Below are 26,550 nucleotides of genomic sequence, written 5' to 3' on the forward strand. Positions count from 1 at the left end.
GGTGCTTTACAGAAGGTTACTACGTCGGGTTTCTCGACCCCGTGTGTGTGTAAGGTCCGGCGGTGCACGATTATACAGTAGCGGTTGGGGCAGGAAGCGCTCATTACGGGATTAGCAGCTCGATGTGACCCTGGGGTCACTGAGGGTATTGTAGAGCCCAGGTCTCTCTGTGTAACTGATACTGAGTATCCAGAGTTTGTTCTCGCTAAGACTTTAGTACAATGTGATTCTTATAAAATGGTCCCTATTCGTGTAATGAATCCTGGGGATTCAGCTGTGGTCATTCAGTTTCTAAGGGGTTCTCTGGTAGGACTTTGTTACATCCGATAGCCTGTAGTGTGACTGGCGTGGATAAGGGGGGATAACTCGGATCAAGATCCTTTTGTGCAAAAACATTAATACAGGATACACAGGCAGCCGTAATGAAGATAAGCGAGAGACTGTAGTCCCGATTTTTATGAAAAATAGAGATGTTTTCATGAAGGCCGATAAAAAGTTAGGTCGTTGTGATAAATATCTTCACGACATAGTACCGGTGATGCACTTCCTATTAAACAAAGAGCATATAGGCTTCCGATACATAAGCGTGATTCTGAGGTCGATAGGCAGGTTCGAGATATGATGTCAGAGGGGATCATAGAGCCGTCGGATAGCCCCTGGCTTCTCCCATAGTGTTAGTTCAAAAACGTGATGGGTCATCATGCGATTTTGCATTGATTATCGGAAATTGAACTTGGTAACTAAGAAGGACGCTTACCCCTCTGCCGCGCATAGACGATAGTTTGGATACGCATTGAATGGGTCATCGTATTTCACAACACTAATATTTGGCCTCGGGCTATTGGCAATTAGGGGTTGGCGGAACAGGCGAAAGAGAAAACGTGCGTTTACTACGGGCTCCGGTCTTTATCATTTTTAATGTCCTTCCCTTTGGCCTCTGTAATTGCCCCCCGTCCTTTGAGCGTTTGATGGAGAGGGTCCTCACTGGGTTACATTGGAAGATATGTTTGGTTTACCTGGATGATATCATTGTGTACGCCAGTACTTTTGAGCAACATTTAGATAGGTTACAGCAGGTATTGGATTGTTTACATAGTGCGGGTTTACGCTTAAAGCCGCAGAAATGTAGACTATTTAGGACCGAGGTATTGTACCTCGGATTCGTGGTTTGTGCTGGGGGCGTAAAGTCTGAACCGAGAAGGTCAAATAAAGTTGAAAGGGCCAGTCCCTTCCAATGTGACCGAGGTGAGGGTTTCTTAGCCTTGTTCGTACTACAGAAAGTTTGTGAAGGGTTTCTCTGATATAGCTGTCCCATTATTTGACCTTATGAGATGGAAGAAACATGCAAAGTTTATTGGGGTGCGGAGTTCAGGAGTCATTTTTGATAGGTTTAAAACAGACCTTGTGTGAGGCTGCTTGTCCAAAGTTCTTATCTTGTTTTTGAAAAGATAATAATTCTAGATATGATGCTAGTGAACATAGCTGCGGGGCTGTTTTGTCTCAAATTCAAATGGGGAAGAAAAAGTCCTTCATACTTTAGCACGACCCATGCTCCTTCAGAGAGGTTAAATGTACAGTAAGCGACCCGTAAAGAGAATATTGGCTACAGTCTGATTAAGGCTGTTAAGCATTTCAGACATTATCTCTATGGGAGGGAGTTCACTATTAGGACTGATCATGCCTCCCTGAAATGGTTTAGCTTGTTCAAACAACCAGTTTGATGGATTTTTTGGCCAGGTGCTCGTTGAAGTTTTGAGTTCTCTTGACACTTGTCAGTATAAAATTGAGCATAGGAGTGTACTAAGCACACAAATCGGATGCCATTATAAGTCGTAGGCCAGGGGGGTGTAGCAGTGCTTTGACTCAACAATTTATGGGGAATCAGTGGAACTCCATTCCGATGTAGAGCAAGCCCAGGGTGACGTCCCTACGTTAAGCAAGTTTTATACAGCTATTGAGAAGAGGATTACGCAATAAGCCCAAGGGTGCTAGACTTAGCGGTCTATAACGTCGCAGGTTAGAATAAATCGTCAAAAGTTTTGGGATCAACTCGAATTGCACGAGGGCCTATTGTATAGAAAGTGGTAGAATGTCAAGACCCGGGAAACTTCTCCTTTACTGGTAATTCCCCAGGGGTGGGTCGTTGAGGTTTAGAAATGCCCATGATGCGCCATCTGTGGTCATTCTAGGTACCAAGTGAACCCTGGGTAAGTTACAGTTAAAATTTTAAACTGGTAGGCAATGCACCGGGATATTAAAACACTATCGTACGCTCTTGTCGGATACTTTTGTGGTTTATTTTTTTTAACAAAAACCCGTAAGGAACCCCCGAGCCCAATTAGTACCATCGGGGGCAGTAGAACCTATGGAAAGGTAGCTACGAAGATTTGTTGGGTCCTTTTCCCATTACTGACAGGGGAAATCGTTATATTCTGGACTAGCAGGGGATTACTATTTCAAAATGGAAGAAGCTTACGCCCCTCCATAATCAAGAGGCTAAAGACAGTGTGAGCTGAGTGCATTGTGAGAAGTTTTTCAGTAGATTTGGGGTACCACAGACCCTCCACTTTTCACCGGCCCAAATTTTATGGGTCTAGGCTTTTCCAGGAGATGTGCGATTTACTGGGTATACATTTGTCGAACCTCCCCGTAAACACCCTAATTTGTGGTTATGGTTATAGTGGAAAGGTTGCATTATAGAAGTTACTAGTAGTGTATTTTTCGCTGTCACTATGTCAGTTTTATCAGTCATATTGGGACTTGAGGTCGCCTTTTGGTAACTTGTGCTTATCGTCCAGTGTCCGGAAACTTGGTAATATACCCCCAACCTTTTAGCGGGTAGGGAGGTATAATAAAAGTCTAACTCTGGTTGAGCCCACTGGTAACATAGTAAAATTGGGGAGGGGTGCCTCCCCGCCCTGTGTTTGAGTTTGCGGGGTTAACCGTACAAAGGAGATATTTTAATAAAGCAATGAAACAGGTTAAACTCAGATAATCGGATGGGTTCTGTGCAAATTGCAGACCATAAACAGAATCCGATATGTTTACGTTTATTCGCCATGGCTGCTAGTTTAATTGATCAGTTATTTACATACAAATACTAGGAAAAACCGTGGGTTAAGCAGCAAAATTCACATTACAGTAGTTCCATTAGACTTCCTGTCCTCTGCCTTGAAGATGATCTTGTTGATTATTCGAATTATGTCATGTGTACAATGTTATATAAGCAGGAACCAACGGTAATATGGTAAACTTTAATCGGTTAAAAACTATTTGAAAGGGTTCTCCGGGGGAGTACTTCCCAGAGCCACTTAGGTAGTTTACCAAATATTGTCTCGAGACATAAGCATGAATTGGCAAGCTAGCCCTCGGTGCAGTTCTACACAATGAGCCTACCTTATTTTTAACCATGCTTATACCTAATTGATTGATATTACAATTTTATAGGACTAACATTTGTTGTTCAACTTGTTTTTCATGTTTGCTGTGTACTGGTGCCCCTGACCTGGGGGGAGGAACTAAGGAAGAGGACCCAGGCCCCTGTGTCATTGCTGGTGCCACAACGTCAAAGCGGTTTGGGGAAATGCGTACGGCCCTGCCTGGACCCAGACGTCCTTATTGTTATTCCGGAAAGTGTGATATAAAGTGCCCGGAGGAACTTTGATGTGATAAGTATCGGGACATTGGGGTGTTGTCTTTGGCCATGGTAACAAAAAAACCCTGTACATGATTCCAGGGAATTTCAGTGTTTACACAAGGAGAACATTATAGTTTGGGCCCGATCGGGCAGGGTAATAAACCCGAACCGCGCAGCACAGGGGTCTGGAGGACACCGTGTCAACCCCTGAATATCCCTTCCCCCCAGGGGGCATCAGAACTTTAAGGAATAATACGCATAGTGAGGAGCATTCAATTTATTCAGACCTAGTATTGATGAGTAGTTTCAGTATGTTCATGTCTAATCTGCGGATGTATTTATGACGTGTTTTTATATATATATTCTTTTCCTTTTGTATGTTGTAGGTATATATACAAGCAAATATGAAACGACTAGTGTCAGGCCAAGTGGCCATTATTGGCCATAGCTATATAACAAGACTTAGCAATCTTATCAATAACCCTAGGGAGGGGAGGTTTACTCGGGATCTGGGATTGACGGGAGTGGGTGTTCGTCTGTATGGTAAGTCTGGGGGGAAAAATTTGGGATATTGTGGACTTGGTGGATCGGATGAAGAGGGAGGGGTTTAGTCCGGGGTTAGTAATCTTGCAGGTGGGGGGGGGAGGGAACGACTTAGATAGCAGGGGGGATAGGTTGCAACATTTTATGGGGGTCTTGCGTATGATACTAGATACATTAGATAGCTGGGGGGTAGAGCGGGTGGCCCTCATGGCGGTGTTTCCGCGGACCCGGCATCCTGCGGTGACCGGGGCGGAGTATGCGGCTCGTCGGGCACGCATGTCTCTGGCCCTCTCCCTCGAGATGAGGGACCGGGGTCAGAGCTATGTGGCTCGGCGACGCCTCATGTCCCCCCGGCTGCTGAACGATGGGGTTCATTTGAACCCCACGGGAATGCGGCGATATTTTCATGAGTTGCGCCACCTCTCTATCCGGGAATTAAAGAAAATTTAAGGGGAGGGGGAAGTTGATTCATGGTAGGTATATAGCAGGGGTTGGGGGGGGACACATATGTACAATAGGGAGGGGAGGGGGGAGGTTGTTATGTAGGTGAACTGGTGGTATGTATGTTAAGTGTAATTGGTGGGGGCGACCAGGGGCATGTAGATAGGACTGTAGGTATAATTGTAGTTAGTTAGGGAGAGGATCCAGGTGGTTGGGGGTGTCTCTGGTGGTAAGAGTTGATATGACCAACACCTCGAGATAACCCTAACAAGGACTTCTCCTATTCAAAATTGTTGGGGTGGGTATTTTTGGCTGTTAGGTATTCTGGCCACTGTGGGGACTGTGGTTCTGGTGGTTAGAGTTGATACGACCAACACTGGGGTCTTGTACTCACGTGGTCAGACTTAATTAGTTTGGGGGGTATATAAGTAACGGGAAAGTCTCTGGTCAACCCCAAATTTTCATTCGAGCTGGGTTAAGTAAAATCATAAGAGTGGCTTCCCCAGTCTTGTAGGATCGTTTAGGGCCCGGTGGAAAACTTTGTTTTGTTAATTGTATGTTTTTGTATTTGTGAACTTTTTTTTTCCCCATAATGTCATATTTTTTTCCTTTTGTTCTAAAGTCGTGTAAAAAGGAGGTGGTGTCCAAGGCAGAAAGAAAAAAATTATCTATGAGTACTCTTCTGATTTTGGAATTGTCTAAAAGTATAAAGGAAATTTAACTTGGTTAAAAGACTCTTGGGACATTGTTCTGGTTTTTTTCTTTATAAATGCTGGAATCTTGGGATTATTACGTTTATCTATAATCTTAAAGTTTTCGTGTACGGAGTTCCGAGACATGGAGCTTAAACTTTTTCTGCCTTGGAAAATTATTCAACTCTCTAAGTTATGTTTGGTGGTGTCTAACTTTGCACAGTGGAAAGTGTAACGCGTGCAAATATATATGTTAGGGGTAAAATCAATTGCTGATTGATGTCCATTTCACAATAACAATTATTATGGTCTCACCATTGTAATACTCGACAACATCTTCTAATATACATTTATTGCAAAAGTAAGCAAGGGGGCCTGTTACAATTCTTTTAGCACCCATTTCTGCGCTGAAATTCTCCAGTCTGCTCCGAGGTCACTTGGCATTGTACATACGTCAGGTGGTAGTACAATATATATATACGAGGCATCTGTAGTTGATTGCTAGGGCTGTAAAACAAGTATACAAAGAGAAAGAAATACAAAAGAAAAGGAATGAAAAACAACCATGCCCTAAGCTATATATATATAATCACTACTAAACAGTTGTGATTGATGTACTCGTAGAGAAAATAAGTGATATTACAGGTGAGCTGAGTATTGAATTTTGCTAGCCACCAGCTACTACCTAGCGGAATATAATAAGTTTTATTTTAAATATTATTATTATTATAAGATAAGATAAGATAAGATAAGTTTATTTCTGGTTCAGGACTTATATGTAAAGTCCTCTATACCAGACTCAGACAAAATATAGAGTTTACAGTTAATACATTTTTATCCGGTAATAATAATAAATTAATGATGTATAAAGGCTTTGTAGTTGTATAAGAGTTCTTGTTCTTTCCAATGTTTGTCTAACGCATTTTTGAAGGAGTTTATATTTGGCGCCATCACTACATTCTCTGGTAGATCGTTCCATATCTTAGTAGCTCTTAGTGAAAAAAAAGTTTCTCCTAATCTCATAGTTTGATCTTGTATGGAATAGCTTCCTCCTATGCCCCCTGCTGCTCTCGCGGTCCGTTGCATCTTTCCATAAAGATAAAATGTTACAACATTCGGAGTCATATATTCCATCTAAAATTTTGAAGAGTTCTATCATGTCTCCTCGTATTCTTCTATATGCCAATGTTGGTAATTTCAGTTTCTCCAGCCTTTGACTGTATGCTAGATGTGACATTCCTGGTAGACATTTTGTCGCTCTTCTTTGGACACTTTCTATCATTTCTATATGCTTCTGTAGGTAAGGCGCCCATACGGGGCAAGCATAGTCCAAATGAGACCGAACTAAGCATTTATATAGCGGAATAAATGATTTGATGTCTAAAAAACTGAAAAGTTCTTCTCAAAAGTCCAAACATGGAATTGGCTTTTTTTACTTTCTCTGATATATGGGTGTCGAAGCTTAACGTGGAATCTACAACTACTCCTATATCTTTTTCTTGGTCTATATGTTGCAGTGTTTTTCCATTGAGCTGGTATTGTATAATTTCCTCACGTTGGTTTCTTGTTCTCTGTTTGTGTATCCTCATGTGTTTGCATTTATCTGGGTGCATTTTTAGAAGCCACGTTTCACTCCATTTCGACATTGTATCTAAATCACTTTGCAGATCTAAAGCATCATCTTTGCCACGGATAGCCTTGAATATTTTAGTATCATCCGCAAATAAGTATACGTCTGACTGCACTATATCTGGAAGATCATTAACAAATATCACAAATAATAAGGGTCCAAGAACCGATCCTTGTGGAATTCCTGATGTTACACTTGACCATTCGGAATTTTTGCCATTCACTGTTACCATTTGATGTCTTCCTTTCAAAAAAGATGAAATCCAAGTTTTCATCTGCTGGTTGAAATTATATGAGTTTAATTTATTCAGTAAACGGTTGTGCGGAAACTGTATCAAAAGCTTTCTGATAATCCATGTATATACAATCGACTACGTCACCTTTATCTAAAGCAGTTGTCCATTTATCAAAAACTTCTAAAAAAGCTTGTTTTGTTGTTGATTCTACCTGTTAAGAAAACAGTATTGTTTGTTGTGAGAGGACGTAACTTGTTTTTCTCATAAATGTTATATATGATCCTTATAATTAGAGTTTCTAGTGTTTTACAAACATCCCCTGAACGTGAGACTTACCATGCCTACATAGTTCACCCGGTTTCAACACTTATCCTACCTTTTTTGAAACAAGGCACACACTTCTGAGCCCTTTTCCAATCATCCTGGGAGAGAGTTCCCTGTTGAAACTGATTGGTTGAATAACTTCGTTACTTGGATATGTTATATTCGTACACCAGAGGTAGTTTTTCTCAGGAACATCAGGTGTGCACATTTCGTCCTAGTCGCCTCCAAGGGGGATTTGTCCGGTTTGAGACTTTCTTTGTACATGGATACTTGCGATACCGCTTCTTGTTTTTATCTCTATTATTCATTTGTGACAACTCTTCGGCGAACTTCATCCTTATGTTACCAGATGAGGGGTCGTGTCCGATTCCTGTATGAATACACTGCTAAAAAAACCGACATAACACTTCAGCTTTCCCCTTATTTGATGTAACTTTAGTTGAAGTTTTGTCCGCTGGTTTTGCATATAGTTCTCCAATCTCTGATTTCGACGTAGATTTAGATTTTATATAATTTCCAAATTGCTTTTGGATCCGACTTTGCCTTTATCGCTATATTGTGCTCATATTCTTTCCTCAATCTGCGTGTTAATTTCCTTACTTTATTTCTGACCCTATTGTATTCCTTTCTCACGTTCATATCCTTTGTAGTTGCAGCCTTCCTTGATAACGAATGCTTCTTTTTTATGGCTTCAAGTGTTATTGTATCTGCTGGGAAACTATGCTTGTTGTTCCGACCTATTTTAATGATTTTTGTAGGGACATGGCTTTCTTCTATTTCTTTGACCACCTTTTTGAAAGTGTTCCAATTCTCGTTGATGTTGTTAGAGTTCATAATTATTTCGTCCCAGTTGGTATCACTTATCTCCTCGTTTATCCTTTCATAATTGGCATTTTTATAACTCTTTTTTCTTCTTGCTTTGTAGAGCTATCTTTACTTTACAAATGACCTTAAACAGTAGTACACAGTGATCACTTTTACCTAAAGCGCTTTGATATTCAATATCTGATAGTGAATGCTCGTCTTTGCTTATGATAAGATCTAGGACATTCGGATTGTCTTGACCTCGCCATCTTGTTGGTTCTTGGACATGTTGGAAAAGAAAGTTGTCTTGGAGTTTTTGAATGAACTTGTATTCTTGAGAATCTGTATTCTCGCTCTTTGTATTCCATGTTTCCCAGTTTTATATTTGGATAATTAAAGTCTCCCATTATCAAAAGTTTGTTGTGTTTTTTCTGAGCGGCTTCTTCAATCAAATCTTGTAATTTTTTGTTGTTGTCCATGGTTCCCGATTCCGATCTGTATATCAATCCTATTAGCAGTTTTGTAGTTTTCCCAGTTTTAATTTCTACAAACAGATTTTCACGAAACTGTGTTTCCATTATTACTTCTTTTGCTATGAACTTGGAATTTATTAACATCAGTAACCCCCTACCCGCAGGGGTTTCAATGTTCTTGCTGAACAGTGAATAATTTTCATTTCCATCTAGGCTGTATTCTGATTCCTTGTAACTTTGTAATCTAGTTTTTGCTTTCACTTCAGTAATTCCGATTACATCTGGTTTGTAGTTACTCACTCTTATGTTTAATTCTGTCATTTTGTTTTTTAGTTGATCCGCATTAGTATACATACAATTTAGGTGTTCGACAAGCCTCTGCTTTCTGTCTTTATCTTCATGGTTGAAGTTTCCATTTAAAAACCTGCTTTCCTCACTTTTTTCACTGATCTGGCCCAGGGAGGTCCTCGGACTTTGAAGGTATATTCCCCCGAGGAATTTTGTTGTCTTTTTTCCTTAGCCAGTTCCCATAACTGTTTTTCTTGTTCCTTTCTGCCCTAGTGAGATCGTTGCTTATTCTTATATCTTTTAGTTCCTGGTCGTGGCCAAAGTTTTTGATGTTCCTGAAAATACTCTTTTTTGTTTCAGGATTGTTCAACGACACAAGCATAGGTCTATTTTTCCTATTTGTTTCCTTGTTATTCTGATGATATTGTCCAATTCTGGAACATCTGGTAACCTTTCCTTCAAGATCATGTACTTCACACTTATTGAGGATTTTATAGACAATACCTGTGTCGTGTTCCTTCCTTACTTTACTGTCCGTAGATTCAGTTTCTGGAACACCGTATACCACTATATTGCTCTCTCTAGCTTTTCTTTCGTTTATCTCAGAGAAAACATTCTTGATATCCTGTGGTGGTGATCGGGATTGAGGGATGTCAGTAATTTTAGGCCATTCAATATTGTTTTCCTGCTCTGACGCTCTCATTTCTTTGACGATCTTTCGCACCTCGGACTGCGAACATTTGGTTTTGATCAGATCCTCCATAGCTGTTATTCTTTTCTCATATTTTTCCATAATAGCCTGGCAACGTTCCTCGATCTTCAGATCTGTTGCTATGTTTTTCTGTACATTCTCTCTGCAAGACATGCAGAACCACATGTAATCAGAATCTTGGAGGATTCTATATTCATCTTCCGATTTCCCTAGACATCGTATACAATGACGCGATGTACAGCGTTCACATTCTAACATTTTGTCCTCTGGATCGGAAAATACATTATCGCAATCAATGCATTTCCATCCCAAATCCTCTTCATCACTGTTATTCAGTAAATCATAGTTTGTTATGAAGTTTGAGCCAGTTGACATCTCTCTTTGGGATGTTTTCAACACATTTTTGGAGCCGGGAGGCCTTCCACGGGATTTTTTTCTGTGCGTTGCTAAGGACGCCGCCATTGTTCTTTGAAGACTGTGTTGACATGGTTCGTATTTCAGTTGATTACATCGCCTCTCTACCCACTGATTGATGTTTTTTGTAATGACTACCCTCAGGAAGTCTTAAATAGACTGTCCGTCTTTGGGTAACTTTGGTCTCTTCGGATAACCGCGGTATTTTCACTTTACTGGACCTCCGTGAATTGTTATTGTTTACCTAAGTCACGTGACCGGAATTTAAATAATTATTAACAAGGGGACGTAATATAATATAATAAGTTTTATTTCATAAGATACTGATATAGACTTACAGCTATTCGTGTGTGTCCCAGGTCTAAACGTATATATATTATCAGTTATCAGTGCCATGCGATAGCTGGCCAGGTCTGTACATAATAGTCTGGGTTATAGGTATAAGTTTCTCGTTGTTGTGTAATGGTATGTGGTGCCTGAACATCTTATATGTAATGCTAATTGTGAAACTGGTCAGTATTAATTGGTTCAGCGTGTTACTTATGTTATGCAGTAGCTATCCATGCATCAGATGTTTCAGGTGTTAGATATCATGGGCCAAATACTGATCCCCATGCTCTCGTTGTTATGTATAAATAGAGCTGACCACTTATTGTAGAAGAGAGAGGGAGAAACATAGAGGAGCACACACCTTGTGTGTGGTCCCATTTTGGGCCACATATATCAACAATGACTCTATGTAACGTATGAAGTACTAAAGAATAAATTGTCGACAAAAAACATCAGAGTCAATCATCATTTCAACGACAATTCTCAACGTTGTACGGACCCAACAAACGAAGACTACATATACCTGATGGCCACCTTTATAACAGCTAAATAATACAACTTTACAAAACAAGATTCAAAAACCATTTTATTATAGGGGCCCTATAGGGGAAATATAGGTAAATCCTTTAAATCGCTACTTGTCATAGAGTTCTGAATGGAATGTCACAAAATTTGGCCACAAACATCCTTGGGGGAAGGGGAACAGAACTTGTATAAATTTTGGCTCTGACCCCCCGGGGGCAGGAGGGGCGGGGCCCAATAGGGGAAATAGAGGTTATCCTTTAAATCGCTACTAGTCATAGAGTTCTACATGGATTGTAACTAAATTTTGCCACAAACGTCCTTGGGGGAATAAGAACTGAGTTTGTATAAATTTTGGCTCTGACCCCCCCGGGGGCAGGAGGGGCGGGGCCCAATAGAGGAAATAGAGGTAAATCCTTTAATTCGCTACTAGTCGTAGAGTTCTGCATGGATTGTAACCAAATTTGGCCACAAACATCCTTGGGGGAATAAGAACTGAGTTTGTATAAATTTTGGCTCTGGTCCCCGGGGCAGGAGGGGCGGGGCCCAATAGGGTAATTATAGGTAAATTCTATAAATTGCTACTTAATTGTCCTAGAGTTTTGTATGGATTGTAACTAAATTTGGCCACAAACATCCTTGGGGGTAGGAGAACAGAACTTGTATAAATTTTGGCTCTGACCCACCGGGGGCAGGAGGGGCGGGGCCCAATAGGGGAAATAGAGGTAAATCCTTTAAATCGCTACTTGTCATAGAGTTCTACATGGATTGTAACCAAATTTGGCCACAAACATCCTTGGGGGAAGGGGAACAGAACTTGTATAAATTTTGGCTCTGACCCTCAGGGGGCAGGAGGGGCGGGGCCCAATAGGGAAATAGAGGTAAATTCTATCAATCGCTACTTGTCCTAGAGTTCTGCATGGATTGTAACCAAATTTGGCCACAAACATCCTTGGGGGAAGAGGAACAGAACTTGTATAAATTTTGGCTCTGATCCCCTGGGGGTAGGAGGGGCGGGGCCCAATAGGGGAAATAGAGGTAAATCCTTTAAATCGCTACTTCTCATAGAGTTCTGCATGGATTGTAACCAAATTTGGCCACAAACATCCTTGGGGGAAGGGGAACAGAACTTGTATAAATTTTGGCTCTGATCCCCCGGGGGTAGGAGAGGTGGGGCCCAATAGGGGAAATAGAGGTAAATTCTTTAAATCGCTACTACTCATAGAGTTCTGCATGGAATGTAACCAAATTTGGCCAGAAACATCCTTTGTGGAAGGGGAACAGAACTTGTATAAATTTTGGCTCTGACCCCTAGGGGGCAGGAGGGGTGGGGCCCAATAGGGGATTTAGAGGTTAATATTAAAATTCCTTCAGAAAAGAAACAATGAACCTGTATTCAGAAAATTATTTGGCATTACAAATCAGGTGAGCGATACAGGCCCTCTGGGCCTCTTGTTAATATTTCCTTTGATTGTGTTTTTAGCTTACTGTAATACTATGCATTTATAGCTTCCATTTTATTATAGCTAATGTGGTTTAGTGATTATGCTACTTGCCTTAACCTAGACGGCCAGGATTCAATCCCTGGCACCAGTGTTCTCCCTTCAGGATATTTTCCGGCTAGTCCTAAGGACCGACTGACCCTAAAAGTTACTGGTCCTTTAACAAAGTTACAATTCATCCTTGTAGTTTATTTACTAGCAAAGTCATAGTTGTACTTACAAAAAATATCCACATATCTGTTTTAGAATCATTCGCTCTCAACAAAGTTGACTGAAAACCAGAATATTATGAAAATCTGTTTTGCTCAATTTGATCTTTAACCTTTCTACAATGCTACTGCTATTTTTGTTTTGTATATCTTTAGTAGTCTATCAGAACTGGACCAAAAGCGTTACCGTTAAAAGGACCAGTTGCATGGCAAAAAATGTCTACCCTACTGTAAAGTTGCCGGTCATGGGCAGACAGACAGGCGTTTATTTGCCCGATTATGTGGTTTTTTTCCGGGCACTCCTGTTTTTTCACACTCTATAACCCCAACCCAAGCACATATTTATTTATTGGTATCATGGATATGGAAAATCTTATTTGACTGTCAACAGACATGATCAGGGAAATGTCGGAGGAAACCTGGATGGCATTGCTCCAGACAGCCAGAAGGACTGCCAGTTATTCTTACGATATTGAAACTAGAAAAGCTCAAGCTGTCTTGGATGAGTGTTGTGATGAAGATGATCACCATGACTTCATCAAGGAAATTTCGGAGCTGGCTCCAGAAACCTTCAACATTCATGAAAGGTTGAGACTCTCCTTTCTACACCTCTGTCTACTTGGTAAGTGTTATCAATAATCAATATCTTAGCATCATTCAACTAAACAGTTATTCAGTTAAGATCTGATATAAAATTTGGAAATTTAAGACAAGTGGCCCAATAGTCTTGACCATCATTTCACAAATTTAGCAATTAATGATCTAACATGTAGTCTTTGAGAGATATGAGGAGATTACACTCTGGTATTTCAAATTCTTTTTTAATTAATATTCTACAAAAATCTAATTCTCTTAAAGGGACAATTCACTCAGGCTAATTCTTTTACATAACCAAGAAGCAAAATATGGCATAAATGTATTGTTCTACATTTCTTATGAAACATTTAACACAATATATTGACAAATTCCACGTCATTGTTAAGTATTTTAATTGATACCGTTGTAATTACAAATCGTTGATCAATACGATTAAGCAGGTACAGTATGTACTCTGTACCCATACCCGAGCCAAAGTCACGCATGTTAAACAAATGAACTACATAACCACTGAGGAGGTAATAAAATGATTTTTTAGGCAAGACAATTCACCTAATAAGGTAAACCACTACTGTCAGAGCGATTTGAGCAGTTCTAGACAAAAGTTGCATTACTCTACGAGCAAGGGACAGGGTTCGGCATACAAGATGTTCGACCACAATGTATAATGGAGGACAGCAAGCGAGTTTGAAAGTTTCACACGCATTTCACCACCATGGACTTTTCTAGCATATCACAGTAAAACCGACTGATCTAATTTCAATTGGAACTGGTTTTTCCCAATATATGTACAAATTTTAATGTTCTCTTAGATTGAATTGTCCCTTTAAAGTCTGATTCTATGAATACCTTGTTTGTTTTGATAAAACTAAATCCTTCACATGATTTATTTAAGCATTAAATTACCTTCTTGGGGGATTTATGGTCCTATAATTCTCCCTGGATTGCAGACAAATTGAATAACATGCCTTAGCACATTATAATTAATTAGTCAATTAATCATTAATCAATTTACATTTTCCAGACCCTGAGCAAAGTCCATCAGATGTCACATTACCAGAGCCATTGCTGTCAGTTTCTCCAAGCCTTAAGAGTACATCAAGTGGGTATCTATAAATTAATATTTACATTTTCACTTCGCTCCGCCTCAATGAAACTAGTAAACTCCGATCACTTCATTTCCCAATGAAGATGCTTGGTCACGCGCTGACCTCTGACCGGCGTGAGAATACATTTTGACATTGTTTACATTTTAACCTAGTTTTACGCCGCTTCAGTTTTGAATGAACTTTCTGAGATGTGGCCTATCGCTGTACATTTAGAAACACAGACAGAAATGTTTGATAAAGTGATATTAAAAATTGTTAGTAATATGATATTACAGATATTTTACACGTATTTTGAAGAAACGATGACTTAGGCTCAAGCCCCGGAAAATGCTGAACATAGGCTAGGCCTACTGAGCGCAGCGATGTTCATCACTCATCGAAGTAGGCATAATCGAACGCAAATAGTTAGGATAATGTGTACAATATATAGATCTATATGTGAAACGGTGACATACATGTAAGCTTAAAAACGATAGATTCCATAAAAATACGCTCAAATACCAAACAGGCTGATTTCAGTGACATAGGCCTAACAAAACGATTCTGCGAGTGTCTAAACCCACGGCATTCGAGGGTCGTTGGAAACCACCAAATTTCAAATCAATGTTTCTCTACTTACTTTATACAGAATTTTAATCCTAAAACTCCAGTTGACAGAGAAGTTATCACATTTCAAGAATAACACACAAGTCTTCCAGTGATCTGCGACTAAATCCCACATTTTAACACGTTTTATTGAGCCCCTGAAGCATGGTTCTTGGACTGCATCGCATACCATAGACACAGGGGTTGGATTTCACAACAGGTTTAGGCCTAGTTAATAAACATTTAACTGCCAGCTACAAACAATTACCAGACGGAAATACAACATTCAGGTACATTCCACAACAATCGCAATTGATTTTTAAAAGATTTGATTATGTTTAGATACCAACTATTCAGCATTTTCACCACAATCGTCATTTTCTTCAAAACCGGACCCCTGCTAAATCGAGAAACCGGATTACACGTTGACTGCACAGCTAGTACTGCGCAGTATTTTTTTATTTGAAGCTACATGATCATGTTTTTATGATAAAATTTAAGCCATTAATTCTTGTACATAAAACAATATTTCAAAATCGCCGTTTTTAATTGTAACAACGCGCAAAGAATGAAGTTATTTTCGGAACTACATTTTATGTTGCCTTGGTGACGAAAAGAACTGACTGGCGGCTGTTCCGTAGCTGTACATACATGTACGATAACTGGTACAATGTTGCAAATTGTATAATAATCTTATACCGAATACATATAATTTGACTTTTTTTCAAAAGCGGGATATTTAAATTGGTTAACGTAAATATAAGGATTGATTATCAATTTTGTTGCTTGCATTGACTGATGAAAGTTAATCTCGTGCAAATGTTACATGAACTGCTTCGCAGTTCACTTCATTTGCACGAGATTAACTTTCTTCATCAGTCAATGCAAGCAACAAAATTGACAATCAATCCTTAATTGGAAGAATTCATTGTAAGATAGTATTTGGCTGGTAGGAGAGCTCAAATGTTAAAATTCTATTTGTCTGTGAAAAAAATGATGTAAAATAGATCAGAATGTTATGATTAAGTTTGGTTTTTTGAGCATCCATTTCACAGTCATTTAAGATTTTGGAAGGTTGCTATGGAGGGAAGCCTAAGTCTCAAAGAAAATCCTCCAACCTCCTGGCAACTGCCCCACATGGGTGTTGAAAACATGACCCACAGGTGGAGGACTTGAGATATACTTATATACTTATATAGGATTACAAGAAGCGGTATGATGTTATGGTGGATATAGTAATTATTGCTGAGGTAATCATAATGATATTTTTAGAAGATAGAGAGAATTCTCTAATTACTGCTATATTACAAATTAAAGGTTAAAATTTATTGTGTATTTGTTTGAACGATTAGAATGTGTTTTTCTCATATCTGGGAGTATAGCATGACAATTTCTCTTTTACACGTCATGTCATGAAGAACTGAAATTGAAGAAGGAAAAAAGGATCAGGTTCAATCTACCAAGTGATGGGGATAAGAAAGGTGAGATACTTTTGTATGAAAGTTTTAATGCCACCAGATTAATAACATTGATTATTGACAGTGAAGATGATTATTTGATTTTGATTGCATCCTATTAACAACCATGGTCATGAAAGGTCATGCCAGGTTTGAAGTTGGCAAAAACTTGGAAAACTTGAAGAAAAACTGCCTACCAATGGTTATAGAGTACCTTGAGTACCTTGACATAGTTATGTTTTTAATCAAACATTCAATAACCAGAGCCATATCTTCTAACTATTGTAGTTACCCAATTTAGCAACCAACACCGTTTTTAATTTGACGTCAAACATGCAAAAGTAGACCATTACATATAGATTCAACAGTGCTCTATTGAAAATATCTGTATCCTATTGCGTTCATACCTTTACAGCACTGTTCAATCTCTCATTTATTTACAATAGTTACATTGTAGTTACATATAAATTCCAAAAGAAATATTGAAGATGAATAAAAGCGTTTTGAATTTAGATCAAGATCACCAACATGACCATTTGAAGAACCCGATTAGTGTGAGACACTCCCAGACACCATCTGTGACCCTCAAGAAAAACTGTCGTTACTATGTATGTGGCGAGGTACTGGACACAAAAGACTTCAGTACGCTGAAAAATCCAAAGTGGTTAAATGATAATTTTTAAGGTAATGATGATACACAGCTAATAAAGCTATTGCCTATTTGATTTCAGAATGACTTTCAATTTCATCCCTTTTTCATATTGAAAGAAATATTAATAATCAAATGCAAATGAATAAACTTTCAAGTCTTTCATTTTCCTGACTTTATTGATATAGAGAATACATGGTTAGTATCTTACAATACAAGGTTTATTTTGGTGCAAGACTTACTGTCGTGTCGGTCTAACCGTTGACAAAATAAATGATGTAATACCTTGGTATGTTGAGCGACAGTATTATCAACTGGTCGAGTGGTTCTGTCAATTGTCTGGAGGGGCGGAGTTTAGATAGCCTACCCGACGTCAGGCGATAGAACGAGTGGGCGGAGTTTATCTGACGATGTTCTAGAGTTTGAGAGGCAATATGGCTGCGACTGATAAAAAAAATGTGTGTGGAAGATCTTATGCTAACGGGGTACTGACGGATGGTAAACGTCGTGAAATACTTGATCTTCATTATAATCTAAAGGATTATCTTTTTCATGAGATTAGTAAAAAAAAACCTGATGTTACGAGAGGAGGTTGTCACAATTAAGATTATAAAGAATGTGACTGCACGCGGGACATTTGACCCAGTTACCTGTTTATCGGAACCCAAGCAAAATTTCCGACGAAGTCTTAAGTTTATAGAATAAAGAGAAATAAAATAATGACCTGTTTATTGGAGAGGAATGTTAGTACATCGCAAACGGTTCCCTCGGCCATTTTAGAATTTAGAGGCAATTTGCTGCATTTCCACGTAAGGCCTAACGATAACAGCGTTAGATTTATCTACGATCGTACGATGTTTCTTCTTTTCTGGTGCTGGAATAGATAAAAGTAGATAGGTTAAAAACATGATAAAAAATGAGGTGTTTATTTGTGAGTGGGGCCTTCAAGGGCTACGTTGTTTATGTTTGCCTTGAAGCCCTCCAGTGTAGTGTTTTGTACTGTTGCCACAGGGAGGAGATTCCAGTATGTGATGGTGTGTGGGAAAAAGGAGTACTTAAATGTATCCTTTGTGGCGGCGATGTGTCTGTATGCATAGGGATGTGTGTGTCTAGTGCGGGTGTCTACAGGTGTTAGGTATTGTTCTGGGTTGATGGCAACGAGATGGTGTGTGATTTTATATAGGAGGATGAGTCGTGATTGTAGACGGCGTGTTTGTAGTGTTGGCCATTGGAGTGTGTATAACATGTCTGAGACTGAAGAAGTGTTATGATATCTGTTGTGTACATATCTTGCTGCTCTGCGTTGAGTTTTTTCTATTTGTTGTATTTGGCCAGTATTGTGTGGGTCCCAGATAGAGGAGCAGTACTCTAGTTTGGGTCTAACAAGTGCTTTATATGCGTGTTCTTTAATGTGTGGTGAATTGATTGTGAGGTTTCGTTTTAGGAAATCTAGTGTTCTGTTTGCATTTGCGGTGATGTTGTTAATGTGTTTGTCCCATTGGAGGTTGTTTTGTAGTGTGAGGCCTAAGTATTTACTGTATTTGACGTGTTCAAGTGAGTGGTTATGGAGAGTGTAGTTGTGGTGGATTTTGTTGCGTTTGGTGGTAGTGGAGATGACGTTGCACTTGTCTGGGTGAAATTGCATTAGCCAGTCGTGTTCCCATTGTCCTGCATTGTCAAGGTCGTGTTGTAGTTTCTGTGTGTCTTCTTGTTTGTGTATGGTCTTGTAAATGATACTATCGTCTGCGAAAAGTCTAAGGGTGCTGTGTTTCATGTATTCATGTAGGTCGTTGATATATATTAAGAAAAGTATGGGGCCCAGACAGGTTCCTTGAGGGACTCCGGATGTTACTGGTATTTTGTGTGAGTGTTTGCCCTCAAGTATTACTGTCTGGGTGCGATGTGAAAGAAAATCTGTTATCCATGCATGTGTGTTACCTGTGATTCCGTAGTATTTTAGTTTGTACTGAAGGCGTTTGTGTGGTACTTTGTCAAAGGCTTTTGCAAAGTCCATGATTATGATGTCTGTCTGCGTGTTGTTGTTGTGGTTTTGTGTGAGGTCGTGTATGAACGTGGCCAGTTGGGTTTCGCACGATCTGGAAGGTCTAAAGCCGTGTTGTTTGTCGTAAAGTATGTTGTTGTTTTCCAGATGTGACATGGTGGCGCTGGTGATTATATGTTCCATTAATTTGCATGTGATGCATGTGAGTGATATAGGTCTGTAGTTTGCGGGATTGTATTTGTCGCCTTTTTTGTAAATGGGATTGACATTTGCGTGTTTCCAGTCGTGGGAAAGTGTTCCTGTGGTGAGTGAGCATGTAAATATTTTTGTAAGGATTGGAGCTGTGATGTCTTTGAGTTCTTTCAATATTCTGCCATGAATGTTGTCGGGGCCAGTTGCTTTATGCGGGTTTATATTGTTCAGTAGTTTGTGTATGCCCTGTTGTGTTATGTGGATGTCTGGCATAATTGGGTGTGGTGAAGGTCCTTTGTCAGGTATGGTTGTATTCTGTTCTTGTGTGAAAGCAGACTGGAATTGTTGGTTTAAGATGTTGGCTTTGTCAGTTGTGTCCGTCAATAGATGTCCGTCTTTCCGTAGGGCTGTGATGTCAGAGTTCTCTTTCTTAGTTGTTTTTATGTACGAGAAAACTTTTTGGGATTGTGTTTTTTGTTAGGGTGTGAGGATCGAGGTTCGTCTATTGGTATGTCTGTTATCATTTTTTCTAGGTAGTTGAGGTATGCGTTTCTGGTTTGTTTTTGTAGTTCTGATTTTGTTGCTTTATATTTATGTTTGATTTCTGGTTTGGATTTATACTGTTTGTGTAAGCGTTTGGATTTGTTTATGAGTTGGCAAATGGGGTGGGTTATCCAAGGGAGTTTGGATTTGTGTGTGATGTGCTTGGTGGGTATGTTTTTGTCTATGGATTTGTTTAGTGTTGTTTTGAAGGAGTGCCAGATCTCCTCTATGTTGTCGTTTGATCGTTCGTCCAGTTGTGTATTTAATTGTTCAAGGTCAGTCTTTATGTTGTCCCAGTTGGCTTTATTGTAGATGAGGATGTCTCTAGGTGGTCTTCTGATCTTTTTTAGTCGGACGTCAATTTCGGTGTAAACTATGTCGTGGTCTGATTTTCCTAGTGGTGGTAATATTTCTTGTTTGTTGATGATGGATGGCCTATTGGTTAGTGTAAGGTCTAATATGTGTTCGCCACGAGTGGGGGAAGCTGTCGTTTGAGTGAGAGACTTGTCATTGATGATGTTAAGTAGGTGTTGGTGTAGCTTAGGTTGTGGTGTGCTTGGGATGGTGGTGTTGGTGTGCCAGTCTATATGGGGTAGGTTGAAGTCTCCACTGATGTATGTTATTGTGTTATTGTTTTGGCCTATTCTATTTATGGAGTCTTCGAGGTGTTCGATTGATTTTCCTTTGTCTGAGGGTGGTCTGTAGTATGCGCCTACTGCTAGGTTATGTGAATTTGTCATGTTGATGTTAATATATATAGATTCGTTGTCTGTGTCTAGTTCTTTTACATGTTCTGAGTGGTATGCATTTGTTACTGCTATCAGAACTCCACCGTGGCTTTGTCCTTTTTTGTTAGGAGTTCTGTCTTTCCTGTATGTTGTGTAAGAGTGTGATGGGAAATATTCGTGGGACGGGATGTTATTGTTGAGCCATGTTTCTGTACCTATTACTATGTCCGGTTTGAGTGTGTGAAGCAGGTGTTCCAGTTCAGGTTTTTTATTAGGTCATCTGACCCGAAGGGTCAGGATGACCTATAGTCGTCATGTTTCGTCCGTCGTCGTCCGCCGTCCGCTGTGCGCCGTCCGCCGTCCGCCGTCCGCCGTGCGCCGTCCGCCGTGCGCCGTCCGCCGTGCGTTAACTTTTCACATTTTGAACTTCTTCTCAAGTTCTACCAGTGGGATTTGGCTGAAACTGGCATGAAAAGATCCTGACATGAACCTGACAAAGTGTTGTTATTTTTTGGGTCGATCCGAAATCCAAGATGGCCGCCACAGCCGCCATCTTGAAAACACATTTTGAACTTCTTCTCAAGTTCTACAGGTGCGATTTGGCTGAAACTTGCATCAAATGATCCTGACATGGTCCCGACAAAGTGTTGTTAGTTTTCGGGTCGATCCGAAATCCAAGATGGCCGCCACAGCCGCCATCTTGAAAACACATTTTGAACTTCTTCTCAAGTTCTACCAGTGCGATTTGGCTGAAACTTGCATCAAATGATCCTGACATGGTCCCGACAAAGTGTTGTTATTTTTCGGGTCGATCCGAAATCCAAGATGGCCGCCACAGCCGCCATCTTGAAAACACATTTTGAACTTCTCCTCAAGTTCTACAGGTGGGATTTGACTGAAACTTGCATGAAATGATCCTGACATGGTCCTGATAAAGTGTTGTTATTTTTCGGATCAATCCGAAATCCAAGATGGCCGCCACAGCCGCCATCTTGAAAACACATTTTGAACTCTTCTCAAGTTCTACCAGTGCGATTTGGCTGAAACTTGCATCAAATGATCCTGACATGGTCCCGACAAAGTGTTGTTATTTTTCGGGTCGATCCCAAATCCAAGATGGCCGCCACAGCCGCCATCTTGAAAACACATTTTGAACTTCTCCTCAAGTTCTACAGGTGGGATTTGACTGAAACTTGCATGAAATGATCCTGATATGGTCCTGATAAAGTGTTGTTATTTTTCGAGTCGATCCGAAATCCAAGATGGCCGCCACAGCCGCCATCTTGAAAACACATTTTGAACTTCTCCTCAAGTTCTACAGGTGGGATGTGACTGAAACTTGCATGAAATGATCCTGACATGGTCCTGATAAAGTGTTGTTATTTTTCGGATCAATCCAAAATCCAAGATGGCCGCCACAGCCGCCATCTTGAAAACACATTTTGAACTTCTTCTCAAGTTCTACCGGTGCGATTTGGCTGAAACTTGCATGAAATGATCCTGACATGGTCCCGACAAAGTATTGTTACATCTCTGGTTGATCACAAATCTAAGATGGCTACCATGACACTATATCTAATTAATTTCTTATATGTTAAGGCCCTTGGGCCTCTTGTTTGAAATAAAATTTGTTGAAAGAAATTGAAAATGATCCTGATGTGGTCCTGACAAAGTGACAACATATATAATTAATTTTACTATTGCAAAGGTAGTCAGATGACCGTTAAGGCCCTTTGGGCCTCTTGTTGGAGATGGATTGGAAATTAATGGTAGCTATCCTAGTGGGTTTGATGAATCTGTTGTTTGTGTTGGGCGAGGTGGTTTGTTTTTTTGGTGAGGAGGATGCTTTGGGAGGACCGGGACTTTTAGGGTCATCACTACTGGAGAGGGTGCTTGTGTCATGTAGGTGTGAAAATTTGTTTGAGATGTCAGTTGGGGATGTATCAAAGAGTGTGGAGGAGAAATTTGGAAGACCACAGTTTAGGCAATCCCAGGTTACACCACTGTGATCCAAGTGCTTGAGTTGGGATTTATTTATCCCTTGGCAGTCAACATGGTACCAAACGTTGCAGGTGTCGCAACACACTGCATTTGATTTCCATGTCACTGCCACAGGGGTATGTCCTTGAATGTTTGAAAAACGGCACATTCTGTAAGAAATCTATTAACAGCCGATAAATCTGTAGTGAATTAAAAGTACTTTAGACGGCATTGATATTTAAGAAGTTGATTGATAAAGAAACAAACAGAGGTAAACTTACCGCGAGGCGGGCCTCACGGCAGCCATTACGTTGTTCTCGAAGTAGCCTACATGTAGCTAACGTTTGTGACGGACATTCCCTACCGTGAATTATGCTAGCGATGACGCAAAAAGTTATCCAGACTATCCCGGCTGAAACACGGACAGCAGCTCATGAAAACCGCGTTATCGCATTTAATTCCAGAGCTTTCTTTGAAGAAACGTCTGTTGTAAAAACTGCGTGTAATAGAAAGTATGGACACATCCTGCAGTTCTTATGAATACGGTAATACCCGATGAGTCCAGGATAGATCTAGTTCTTATGAGTACGGTAATACCCGATGAGTTCAGGATAGATCTATCACACGTGGGTCACACATATCACACGATATAAGCCACGCCCACCAACCAATCAACTCGCGTTTAGCATTATATTGTAACCCACTATGCAATAGTATTGTGCAAGTTGCGCGGCGAGTACATCACTGTCATCGTCAACGGTTAGACCGACACGACAGTAAGTAGGAAAGCTGAGATGACCAGGCTTTGCTAAGTCATCTTGGCTTTCTATCTCGAGCACCAAAATAAAACTTGTATTGCAAGATACTAACCGTGTATTCTGTTTATCCTGCAACCATTCTTTGATGCGGAGGTATAAATTAATTCACTAAACCGAACGAGAGTGTACTACTTTTACTGTCGTTGGAAATAAATAAGAGCATTCACAAACAGTATCTGTAATTCTATTCGGTGTGATATATCACTGAAACACATGGTTCGTACAGAAGATGAAAAGTGCTGGAATTTGGGGTCAGTGCTGGAAAAGTGCTTGAATTTTGGGTCAGTGCTGGAAAAGTGCTGGAATTTTTCTTTAAATCCTTGAAAAGTGCTGGAATTGAAACTTCATGCTCCCAGAACACTGACAAAAGCTCTGTTGTCAATCAATTTATCATAATTTCAGTAATCAGACATTACTTGGGATGACTTTGTTGTTTGATAAGAATGTGTAATTGAATCTAATTACTCTGACAAAATTGTACTAACAAATTGCTTGCAAAATTGTAGGCATGTTTTTTGAAAATTCTGATTTCGAGTCCAATGTAGAAGAAAAAAGTAGTGCTTGAAAATCTAGAAAAGGTGTTGGAAAAGTGCTTGAAAAGTGCTGGAATTTTGGTTTGAAAATCTGTACGAACCATGAAACAAAATGAAAATACTCAAAATCCAATAAATACCCATTAAAGAATTACTTGACAATGCATACCTTTTCCATGAGTCAAAAAAAATGACACTGCCATACAAAATTTTCGATATCGTAAAAATGATGTCATTCCGTTGAATGTGACGTCACTTTTTAACAGGACTGAATGACGTTTCACCGGAAGTTTCAAGTTCTGTGTCAAGTTAGAAAAAGTTCCGTCAGGTTTTGAGCAACGTCGTGTGATTGTATTGACGGATAAAGCATTTTGTATTGACGGATAAAGCACAAATTTATCCAGCAGTTGTTATCCGTCAGTATGTGCGGCAGTTGCAAGATAAAATTCATTTTGTGGTCATTGCCATATATGGAAAGGCAATTCAACTACACTAGTCCCAAACAACATTTAATCAAAGTAATTGACGTGTTTTCAGGTCATCAATGCATATCTCTCCTTGCTCCAGAGGGAACAAAATGTGGGGGACACTGACCATATCTTTGTGATGCCATCCTATACAGCAGTGCTATGGAGTAAAGGCAAATTTGACCACTGGCTTTATTCAGATGTAAGATAAATCAATATGTGGACAATTAGCAAAGCAAATATGAGATGAATTTTAAGAATATTTATATGTCTTTAACTTTTGAAGTGTTTAAACATGAAATTAAAATCTTAAAAAGTATTTCAATAACATACTCTATACATAATAATAATGAGATGATCATTATAATAAAATCCAAAACCAAGAGGCATGAAAAACTACTGATGAATGAGGTTTTTTTTCAGGTTAAATTTGCAATGTACAAATGGGTGTTTTTGCCTGCAAATGTTGGAAATCATTGGGTACTCCTTGCAGCCAATATGACCACCAAAACTGTATCTGTCCTTGACTCCATGGGTGGAACTAATCAGACACTTATAAACAACTGGAAGTAAGTGTCATATGTAATACCACTAGCTTTTAATGATTGAAAAAAAAACGTCATTGTACATCTATCAAGAAAATAGAAAATAACATCATTTTATATTTACCATCAACAACATGTATGACTGTACTCTTTTTCTCTAGAAAGTAATTAGCAATGTTACAGAAAGGTAAAAGAATAAAAAAACAATTTTACAGTTATTTCGCAGACATTTAATATCTTTTAGGGGTACAGTTTCTCGTTTTTAAATTAACACAGGAAATATATGGCCATCGGGTCACAGAAAACAGTCGAGTTGGCAAATGCAATATGGATTTCATGCCAATTGGTTTCATCTATCCAGAGAGATGGAAATGCTTGTGGTGCATTTGTGTTGTTGGTAAGAATAAATATTAAAGAAATTGTTATATTTTACATCAATGCAAGATTAAAAAAAGGAATATAGTCCTGTTACTCCATGTCTAGAATGCACTTACGATCTCTACACTCCTGGACTATCTCATAGTAAAATTGGAGGCAACAGAACAGGTAATTTAGTTGTTTGATGTACATCAAAAGAGCCATATAACAGTACTCTGTGGTTGACTGTGTGGCTTTGATGTTGGGCGTGCTCTCTCTGTAGTCTTCAAAGGAAAACATGTCAGGCCTGTGATTGGTGGAGATGTTTTCTGATGAGCTGAAATTTTACTATGAGATAGTTCAGGGGTGTAGAGATCATAAGTGATCAGAACCCCTCGACTGTGACAAATTAATGTAATTTTAAGCTGTCAGCTAGTACTTTTAATACAAGTTTTCTCTAATTCTTCAATATTACTTGGTATATTACACACATGGAGAAAGTCAAACATGACTTGCGTATATATTACAATAAATTACAGTAAAACCCCTCTAACTCGAACCCGGATTCCTCGAATACCCCCTATTTGTCGAACTGGTTGTACGGTCCCGACCGTCTCCCTATATAATCTATGTAACAAAACCCTGTATAGCTCGAACAGCTATTCGTCGAAAACCCCTTATTCCCCGAACAGAATTATGTCCCTGTTTCATCAAATACATAGTATTTACCCATGTATTCGTCGAACAGGTGTTCAGCCCTTGAGATTTTTTTTACCTGTGTCACACCTGACTGCACCGTCCGACATGGATAATTGCTCACGATCTTGTGTTTATACAGTTTGCGTGTCGAGCCTTTAGGTAATTAAGGGATTAACGGTGTCATTAGTACCTACCTACACGATTGCAAGTAGTTGTTTGATGCTAACTTTATTTGAATATTTCAGAAAAGGCATTAAGTTATTGATGTTTCTCTCGTAATAATCTTCGCTGTAAATACGAAAATACGGAAGTTGTTGATCCGTGTTAATAGAAAGTATGCATTGTGAAATGACAAAAGAGGCGGAAGATATTGCTGACGTCCGCCTAATTATAATTTTTTTTTTTTTTTAAATTTCTTTGTTGGTTTCATTCGACAGGCTAACACAATGTTATTTATCGAAAGATGTAAACGATATCAAACGATATATGCAAAGAATGTTGAAAGATAGGGTAATTAAAATGTCATTGTCGTG

General features: G+C 39.4%; 1 protein-coding gene across 3 annotated transcripts in view; it reads left to right on the plus strand.

Annotated features, from left to right (window-relative positions):
- The first annotated feature begins 3,432 nt into the window (after nucleotides 1–3,432).
- Nucleotides 3,433–26,550, plus strand: part of LOC138311327 (uncharacterized) — a 40,746-nt gene continuing 17,628 nt past the window's right edge. The window contains exons 1-8 of one of the 3 annotated variants that reach the window (XM_069252749.1): nucleotides 4,038–4,180; nucleotides 13,148–13,378; nucleotides 14,378–14,455; nucleotides 16,466–16,528; nucleotides 17,018–17,188; nucleotides 24,487–24,618; nucleotides 24,840–24,985; nucleotides 25,238–25,358. In XM_069252749.1, the coding sequence (XP_069108850.1) occupies nucleotides 17,174–17,188; nucleotides 24,487–24,618; nucleotides 24,840–24,985; nucleotides 25,238–25,358 (414 nt within the window). In that variant the 5' untranslated portion in view covers nucleotides 4,038–4,180; nucleotides 13,148–13,378; nucleotides 14,378–14,455; nucleotides 16,466–16,528; nucleotides 17,018–17,173. Of the gene's footprint in view, nucleotides 3,899–4,023; nucleotides 4,181–13,147; nucleotides 13,379–14,377; nucleotides 14,456–16,465; nucleotides 16,529–17,017; nucleotides 17,189–24,486; nucleotides 24,619–24,839; nucleotides 24,986–25,237; nucleotides 25,359–26,550 lie in introns of those variants that run through there. The other 2 variants (XM_069252750.1, XM_069252751.1) reach the window with 2 other exon arrangements.

This window comes from Argopecten irradians, unplaced genomic scaffold (assembly GCF_041381155.1).
Source record: "Argopecten irradians isolate NY unplaced genomic scaffold, Ai_NY scaffold_0017, whole genome shotgun sequence".
NCBI classification, from domain to species: domain Eukaryota; kingdom Metazoa; phylum Mollusca; class Bivalvia; order Pectinida; family Pectinidae; genus Argopecten; species Argopecten irradians.